The 9,270-nt window shown below is 33.7% G+C and overlaps 2 protein-coding genes across 2 annotated transcripts; both read left to right on the top strand.

The window, feature by feature from the left end:
• The first annotated feature begins 1,645 nt into the window (after positions 1-1,645).
• On the top strand, positions 1,646-3,972 carry LOC112455645 (BEN domain-containing protein 5-like). Its single transcript, XM_025017691.1, has 7 exons — positions 1,646-1,708; positions 2,075-2,152; positions 2,236-2,428; positions 2,862-2,947; positions 3,018-3,234; positions 3,330-3,494; positions 3,746-3,972. The coding sequence occupies exons 1-7, from the start codon at positions 1,658-1,660 to the stop codon at positions 3,970-3,972; spliced, it is 1,017 nt and encodes a 338-aa protein (XP_024873459.1). The 5' UTR covers positions 1,646-1,657.
• A 2,558-nt stretch (positions 3,973-6,530) lies between these two features.
• On the top strand, positions 6,531-8,762 carry LOC112455644 (putative nuclease HARBI1). The gene is made up of 5 exons (XM_025017690.1): positions 6,531-6,754; positions 7,282-7,516; positions 7,587-7,916; positions 7,989-8,133; positions 8,374-8,762. Exons 2-5 carry the CDS (start codon positions 7,283-7,285, stop codon positions 8,760-8,762), a joined length of 1,098 nt encoding a protein of 365 aa, XP_024873458.1. The 5' UTR covers positions 6,531-6,754; position 7,282.
• The last annotated feature ends 508 nt before the right edge of the window (positions 8,763-9,270 follow it).

The following is a 9,270-nucleotide window of genomic DNA, read 5'->3' as shown; positions in this document are numbered from 1 at the left end:
GTGATAGTCGCGTTTTTTTGGCGCCTATTAGTGGAAGCTTTTACAATTTTCGGCACACCGTTAATAAATCTCAAAGTCATGTCGGTAACACCAGTGTCTTTAAGCGATTCAAACCGCTTCTTAACACAAACGAAATGATCACGCTGTTTCTTGGTTAAATCCTGTTTGATAGCAACTGGCCCAGAGTAACTATTCTTCATCCTTAGTATGTCGATGGCGTCAGATCTGGATGGCAGTGAGACTCGCAAAGGTCTTGCATGACCCTGTTTAAAAGTGCCGAGTCTCCGAATCTTGATACGAGGAGGGTTTTGGGGCCGTATCTTACGAATTATTTCCTCAGCAATGGACAGATTATTCGAGACGTCATCGCTCACAGAAGATGGAGAACTTGACTCATTAAGGTTATAAAAAATCAAGTTCGAAGATCTTCTCTCCCTCTCGGAAATCTCCTCCATTAATTCCTCCTGATCGATGGAAGGGGAGGCGGATAATAACTTGTTCTCAATCTCCGCGACTCTCCCCGCTAGCCCTAGCATCTCAGCTGAAATCCGCTCTATATCAGCACGGAATGAACTCACAATTTCATCGCGAAAGTTAGCGAACTCTTCACGAATTATGGCTCTTATTTTTCCGACCAAAGGGTCTGTCGGGTCAGAGGAGCAGCAGATAAATCTGCCGTCGGAGTGAGGATGGCCCGTTCGGGCTAAACAGCCAGGATGAGAGGCGATGCCACAATCATCACAAACAATCGGCCTGACCACTGTCGCCCCGCAGCCTTTGCACGTCTTTTTATCCAGGGCCGTTTTATCGCACATTGGCATTCTATCCAAAATGCGAGATACAGGAAGCAGGAGAAATCGAGAATCCGAGACCGGTAAAGCAACCTTCAGTCGAAACTTGTATATGTTAGACCTAATAATAAACACATCTGTGCTCTCCGACTGACTGTGTACGACTGTGTATTATAAAGAATAAGGTAAGAATTAATTCCATGTATTATTTTTTATACTATTACGTATACAGGGTATTCAATAACTTTGTCCCGCGCGAATTTCATTAAATATGTAGGAGATACCGAAGGTTTCAGACAATAGTTTCAGGATTCCTATAAGGAAAGAAAATGATACTAGAGCAGTTTTGTATTTAGAGGTCGTTACAGTTATTTCAAGGCAAATTATTTTATTTGAAAATAAAACCTTTATTTTTTATTATATCTTACTCCATACAAAAATACTATTACGACATAAGAAATTTGTTTAAAAAATGTGAAATTTATTGTATTAATATTAACAATTGAAATTTTGTTTAAATATTGTATTAAATGCGGTAAACAACGCCCCGTAAAAAATACACGTTTCTGAAACAAACAAACATATCAACTATGAAATGACTGAAATTGTGCTGTAAATATAGACAGTAATAATGCCGTCCTCCCCTTCCCACGAAATACTGGCACTTTTATCTGAAATATTTCGTAGTATGTATCTCGTAGTATCCTGCAATTTAGTTTTTGAGAAAGTAGGGTGTATTTACAATAAGGCACCTAGAAGATAAAAATTTAATTCTTTATGTATTCTTGTAGAAAGATCAATCGACAGACATACGAACCGCGTTGCACGCAAAAATAAAAACTATCTCCAAATCAGCCGGCGGTAACATGCGCGAGAAAGAAAAACTCTCATCACCGAAGCAGCTCATATCTACTACTGTAAGTACAAGTATGGTTACTAAATCTGTTTACTTGAAACGTATCTTTTTTAAAAAATGAGTCATCTTGGATTTCAATATAAAAAATATTAAACTATTTTCAATGTATTAGTTTAGATCTTTAAAATAATGTTATGACATTTCCTGAATAGAATTTTGTTCATTACTTTATGTAAGTTGAAAACCGATGAATTTGACGAGAAACGTTATTTTCATGCAATTAGCAGCCGAACTTTACATGCCATAAGAAATAATGAAATCCCCAAATGCGTAAATATATTAAGTACTAATTTCAGTTAATGTGAGCGTTATACGTTTCCGGTAAATGTAAATATAGTGTAATAATTAACTTTCGACTTTTTATCAGACAAACGAATCTTGGAAAAGAAACAACTTGGACTCCTCATCAGACAAATTGGCGAAAAAAGCCAAGCTCACTGCAGCCGTAAGTAGTTGTAATTCGTTGTTACAATGCACCAAGTAATACGATAAGTACTGTTTTTATAGTACATATGCTTTTTGCAACAGGACAAATCTGCAGCACGCGATTTGTGCAACGTTAAGTCTCATGCTAATCTCGAGAAAGAGTTAAAAGGCCAAAAGCTGCACCTTCTGGAGAAAGATGGCGAGATTAAACGGCTGACGCTTTTGTTAGAAGAGGCGACGTCATTAAATAATAATTTACAACATAAAGTAATTTCTTATTTCGACGAATTCAAAGGTAAACGCAAATCATATGCTTAAACTTTTGTTATTTGCAGGCTTATTAAAACAATAATTCAATGCTTATAGAGTTACAGTACAGTTCTTTGTTAACTGCCAGTTTTATAAGGTAATTTGTAAGATGCAAATATGCAAGTAAAAATATATCGATTATAATCAAAAGATATTGCATCTGTCTTACTTTTACAAAATAATAATGTGCCTTGAAAAAACGTCTCTTATTATGAAAATAACAACATGAAATGTAGACAAAACGTTAATGAAATTGTCAGGTCATTTTTGATAATTTACTGTACTGTACATTCCCAACAAATTGTCATTATTGAAAAGTCCCTTTATAAAGCATTCAAATTAATACTAAAATTATAAAAGATATATAGTTTAATTAAATTCACATGTATATAGTTGTTTGTTTGTCAATGTATTTGTAGCCACAGCTGATAAATTGGACGAGTTAAAAAGTCGCGAGGGAGCCAATACACTGCCTGTGGGCTACATTCGTAAAAGCAACGGAACTGTAAGTCGCAACATACGCTGTTCTCTTTCCCAGAAACATCTGAAACTCGCTTATTTCATTTACTTTTTAGATCCACTTAGGGAGAGATATTTGGTTATCAACAGAGGTGTACAACTCTGCGGTTGCAAAGCCGCGATCGCTACAAATCGTAGTGAAGAATCTGGCCCTTGCTGTCTATGGACTGGAGACACTGATGGAGTTAAGTGTTTCAGGACATGTCAGCAACAAATACAGGAATAGGGCACCAAAGAAAAAATTAGACGACCGACGCATGCTGGCAATTCAAGGTACGAATATAGACAAATTTGTAATTTCATGTTTTCATTTGAATATTATTTGTATGAAAAATATTAACTTGTATATAACCGCGACCTCTGTACAGACATATACCGATATTGGCTGGTAAACGAAAAGAAACTACCCGCAATTGAGGTAGATATTGAGTGTCGCAACGTACCACATTACATCAGTAAAAAAATCAGTGATCTTAATAGGGACACTGATAAGACGAAGGGAATCGTTGCTATCCGGAAAACTTTAAGAAAAGGTAATTTGCGTGCCAACATTTTTTGAATATAAGATAAAATCGGCATAATTGACTAATCTTGCTTTCAGAAACGATTCATGTTAATAAAAATGATAAAATTAATGTTTTAAAGAAGATTAGATTGAAGTTTATTTTTATACGAATATAAACATATATGTATAGTATAGAAATAAAGTGAAATAATAATATATGTGGTATATTGTTAGCTATATTATTACAATGCGTGATTAATTGATTTATCTTTTTTTCAGAAGCAATCGATGTCAATGTGCAGGCCGTAACCGATGAGGCAGAAATTGAACTGCGCAAAGTCGGTGTAAACGAGGCCGAGGAGGAAGATGTCGAGGTGGACGAAGTCAAGGAGGAAGATGTCGAGGAGGAAGACGTCGAGAAGGAAGATGTCGAGAAGGAAGATGTCGAGGAGGAAGATGTCGAGGAAGAAGATGCTGTAAACGGTAATATGGAACTAATAATCTGAAATCTGAAAATAAGTACGCAGTCATATGCATTGTAACAAAAAATGACAAGCAATATTTATTAGTTTGTAAAGAAAAAGTGAAATTTTTGAAAATCCTGTAATAGCTTCTGAGTTTTCAAAAATCTGTAATAACTTCTGAGTTTTCAAAAATCTGTAATAACTTTTGAGTTTCCAAAAACTTGTGGCTTTAATTTGAAAAATCGTGTTTAGCTCGTTTCAGTAATTAAAACAGAAATCACCAATATATATGCCTTAATTAGTAACGTAGGTAATGATATTTTACGTAGTTGGGTTACAGAAGTGTTCCAAATTCATACCAATATGTAAAAATCTTATTATTATAGTGCTTGAAAGCAGCAGCGACTTGATGATGTCACAACGGAACAGCTTTTCAAACGATGATGACGGTAATGTGTTACTTGAAATAAAAATTCGCATAATTACAATTTATATATTTATAAACAACACAATTCATTGTAAGAATATTGTTGTCATATAAATTATCTAAATAAATTGCTACATACGCATATTCGTGTTAATTGCTATTCTTTTTCGTAATTATGTTTTAGAATGCAATGACAGGCAAAGAAACATCTGCGCAAATAGCGATGAGAAAGAAGAGACCGCGAGAAAGGGAACTGAGTGATAAGGTACAGTTTTATTTCCTAACTTTATTAACCTTTTTTAAAGTATAATACCCGTATTAATAGAAAAGGCAGTCCCGGAGACTGATTGTATCATTTATTGTATCGCTGGCGATATGGCGATATGCCGCGACAAAAATTATTTTGACAAATAAATGCTAACCTTTAACCATCATATCACTATATCAAAATATATCGAAACGATACAAATTGCAGAATCTCCCCCACTCCATCACACCCCCCATGTTAAGTTGTTAACCAAATTAAAGCTTATCAGCCATTTAAAATATACGTACAAACTAACGGTTTAACATGTAACTTTTAGTTTCATTTTTAAAATTAGTTCTCTTAAAAATTAGAGGGTATATCAAATTTGATATTGATATTGATTGATATTAAATCTGAGAAAATTCACTTACCTATTTAAAAAAAAATTAGTTTATTACAATTTTCGATTTTGATAAATAATGCACGCAGACATATCACGCCGGTTATACACTATAATTTATTTAGAAATAAAAATAAATTGTATATATGTAGTTTATTATTAATCTTAAATGGCTGCAAAATTTTTAATATGTTACAAAAATAGCGTTAAGAGATCTATGACATCTTGGAATTTGTGCATATTTTTTTAATTACTTAACTTTGATTAATGATACACGTAATAGAAAATATGTACAAACGTTCAGTCCTCTCAGACTAAGCAAGGTGATGTCTTTGTGAGAGTGTTGCTCATTTGTAACACTGTACAGCTTGATCTTGAGAACCGCCGATCATCTTCTCGAATGAGTAGATAACAAACTGCACCATAGATCTCCTTAATAGCAACAAGTTTATATATGAGTAATATTCATATTTGCGTAATCCTTGTCACGTTATTTCGGATTGATGCTATACGGTGCTTCATAGTTTCTGCCTGGGGAGGTGCCGTTCTCCGCCGCTGTTGTTTTCAGCAGGCGGTTCTCGATCACTGCCTTTGACGAACGAACTTTTAGCGTTATCTTTGTCATTTAAATAGATTTTACATCATTTATGAGAGTGAGCTAGAGTGCATATAACAAACGCAAATAATTATTTTTATTCAGTGAATACAATATTCTTCAAAATACACATTATAGAGTGTGTCTAAATTATGTCAATAATGTAACCAAAAAAAGGAACAACGATTTACATCATTTGCTAATAATAAAAGTCACAGTTTGTAAATAAATAATTCTTGAAATTGTATACAGTAATCAGACTATGAAATTAAATTTCCTACTGCGTGATACGTCCAGAATATTTCTAGATTTGCACATGACATGTATAATATCACTGTAGAACATTATAATCTATGTTAATTGAATAATTTCAATATTTTGTAATGTTTCAGATCAACATGACATCATCAAGAATTATTACCTATTTCTGTATACGTATAGTTGTATACGTATTTTATTAATAGATTAATAATATCATTTTAAATATTATAATTTTAATATAACAATAAAAGTTAAATATAAATAAGAAAAAGTCTAATATGTGTATCATTTCCTATGAATAAAAAAGTATTGCTGCGCATAATATGGCTGCGATTTCTAGGGCGGGTAAATGGTAGTGATAGGAATAAAATATCGTAATGAAAATAATTCGTAACGTTAAAAAATGAAATATCGTAGTTATAATATTGCAGAATAGCCGCTTTTTGATAGTGGGAGTTGCCGAACTACGATATATTTTATTGCTCTTTCCTGCTTCCATTTTTAACGATACGAATTATTTTCATTAGTATATTTTACTCGTGAATCACTACCCTCTACCCGCCCTAGAAATCACATCCGCTCTACATAATGGTATTTTGGAAATGTTATACGATGCATTTCTGTAGCGGGATTCTCTAACGTGCTATCGACAATTGTCGCTATCGTTAACTGTACTTATCGACAATTTTCGTTATGGGTTATTCTGTATCGAGCAGTTATCGACATCTCTCGTTAAGTCGAATCGTTAAGTATCGAAAATTGTCGCTATCGGTCGCTATGTTAACGATGGGTCTTGGAAGTCTCGTTAACTGCTTAGCGATATTTTACATTCGTTAATAATATATTATATTATTTGAATTACAATGTTCTGGCTATTTCAGCATATTTAACAAGGTAAGAGATAAATCAAATGAATAATAATATTTCTAATACACGTTATAACATTTAAAAAACCGTTATATTTGTTATGCGGCTTCCGTAACCAAGGATAACCTCAAACTTGTAGGCAGAATAGTTAAATGATAAAAATTATCTGATATAACAAATATTACATATATTACATAAATTAAATATGGAAATACTTTTAACTAAATATATACATATACATATACACAATACATAATTTTTTTCTTGTGTCTATGTATTCTCAAAGTTTATAAATTAAAATCTGAAGTATCCTGCATATTTGCAACGCGTTTCAATATTACAAATACATTGAACAGTAAAATATATTTTTACAATAATTTATAACAACTTGTTTATGTTAAAATGATTATTCGTATAATCATGCGGTGGGAATATAAAGTGAAAAAAATCATTTCAGTATCGCTTTTTCTACTGTTTTTTTTTTTACTTTATATTCGTACTGCTGACTTATAGATAACAGGGTTAAATAATATGAATAAATAAATTATTTTTAGAATGGCTGATGCTTGTCTTGCCGCAGACATACTAAACTTAGAATATCGTATCCAACGCTGCGAGCGAAGAGTAAATCGACAGGTATTACGAGAAATAGAACAACCATTCGATTTGACTGATGTTGAATTCAGGGAATTGTACCGTTTAACTCCGGAATTGTTAAATGATCTCATTGATGTACTTGCACCTCATTTGATGCACACAAGAATTACTGGACTATCTGTTGAAAAACAAGTAATGTGTCTTTCCACTTAACACGAAGTCATAATCAAAGTTGCTTATTTCTAATTTATATGTCACATAGGTACTGTCTGCAATAAGATTGTACGCGACTGGATGCTATCAACGTCCAGTAGGTGAACAATGGGGTATTTCAATGAGTCAACCATCGATCAGTAGATGTATTCATCGAGTTACAGACGCGATAAATGAAAATATTTTTCGTCAATGGGTGCAGTTTTCCATGACTCCAGAAGCCAGATGGTTTGCAAGAGAGCAGTTTCAGAATGCTCCTCAACCATTTGAAGGAGCTATCGGAGCAATAGATTGCACCCACGTGGCAATTCTTGCTCCTAGGGAACACGAAGAAGCCTATGTGAATCACAATGGATACCATTCAATAAACGTCCAAATGGTACTAATTGAAATTATTTATCAATTTATTGCGTTATAATTATTATAATATAATGTGTATTACTTTATTAAGATATGCGACCCGACTCTCAAGATCCTGAACGTGAATGCAAGATTTCCGGGAGCCAGACATGACGCTTATATTTGGAGTTCTTCTGCTGCGCGTGGTGTTATGGAACGTGCATATAATCGCGGCGAAAGAAGAACGTATCTCATTGGTACGATTTTTTTATATTATCACTGTATTTGTTGCATATTTGAAACGTTTACCGCAAAAGTAGCCTAGCTGCCAAAATTCAGCAATTTGGTTTCCTATTTTAAAGCGTTAATGGTTTCATAATTTATAAGTTAATAACTTATGAAACCATTAACGCTTTAAAATAGGAAAAACTGCCGAATTTTGGCAGTTTGGTCACTTTTGCGGTAAGCGTCTCATTTTAGACATGTTTTTTTTACAGGTGACTCAGGATATCCATTAGAACCCTGGCTGTTAACTCCTTTACCTCATGAGCCTGAAGAAACTCCACGATTTTTCTACAATGAGGCATTATGCAGTGCAAGAAATTGCGTGGAACGATTGTTTGGAGTTCTTAAAAGCACGTGGAGATGCCTTTCCAAGCACAGGGTCTTACAGTATGAGCCTGGCTTTGCAGGAAAAATCGTTAATGCGTGTGCGGTTCTACACAACATGCGAATTGCTGGCGGTATACTTGACGATGATCCGTTTGAAAAATACGCGAATGGAGATGTGCCCGGCATTCACATCGACGACGATGATAATTTGCGACCACTTACACTCGCGCGTCGAATTCAAGATCGCCTTATTGTGGAAAGGTTTGGAAGATAAATTTTAAAATAAAAATCCGTTATTTTATATTTATTATAAAATATATAATTTACTATTTAGGTGCAACATATTTTACGTAATGTAATATAAGTGTAACATAAAATACATAATTTAATCATAATATATTATATTTTAACGTAACACGAAAACTTTGGTGCATACTTTACATACAAATCATCACATTCTTTGGTTAATATCACGTATTGTGTTGATTTGTCCCATTTGACTCCTGTCAAATCCTACTTCTTATACTCGGTCTGAAATTAAGTAATACTTATTAGATAATAATTGTATGACTTTCATAATTTATAACAAATTAGGACATTTCTTACTTCTTAGTGAATATAGCTTGGCAATGAATTATCCAATACTTGTATTACTTTCTCCATTACTCGTATCCTATCCGCTTCGTTCACAGCCTGTACATCTGCATTATTTGCTAACTTTGTAGCAGCTTTGGCCATTTCTGCCATAGCAAGAGCATTCGTCGTAGCTGCTTCTGCATGAG

Source organism: Temnothorax curvispinosus, unplaced genomic scaffold (assembly GCF_003070985.1).
Source record: "Temnothorax curvispinosus isolate PA1 unplaced genomic scaffold, ASM307098v1 QBEX01006304.1, whole genome shotgun sequence".
NCBI lineage: Eukaryota > Metazoa > Arthropoda > Insecta > Hymenoptera > Formicidae > Temnothorax > Temnothorax curvispinosus.
The sequence above is the reverse complement of the archived record's forward strand: the minus strand, read 5'-3'. Positions and strand labels throughout refer to the sequence as shown.

Excerpts from the sequence above, each read along its gene's own strand:
- LOC112455645 (XM_025017691.1), top strand. The coding sequence starts at position 1,658 with ATGCGCGAGAAAGAAAAACTCTCATCACCGAAGCAGCTCATATCTACT. Across the intron at positions 2,153-2,235 it reads AAGCCAAGCTCACTGCAGCC|GACAAATCTGCAGCACGCGA; the intron begins GTAAGTAGTTGT and ends TTTTTGCAACAG. Across the intron at positions 2,948-3,017 it reads TTCGTAAAAGCAACGGAACT|ATCCACTTAGGGAGAGATAT; the intron begins GTAAGTCGCAAC and ends TTTACTTTTTAG.
- LOC112455644 (XM_025017690.1), top strand. The coding sequence starts at position 7,283 with ATGGCTGATGCTTGTCTTGCCGCAGACATACTAAACTTAGAATATCGT. Across the intron at positions 7,517-7,586 it reads GACTATCTGTTGAAAAACAA|GTACTGTCTGCAATAAGATT; the intron begins GTAATGTGTCTT and ends TATGTCACATAG. Across the intron at positions 8,134-8,373 it reads AAGAAGAACGTATCTCATTG|GTGACTCAGGATATCCATTA; the intron begins GTACGATTTTTT and ends TTTTTTTTACAG.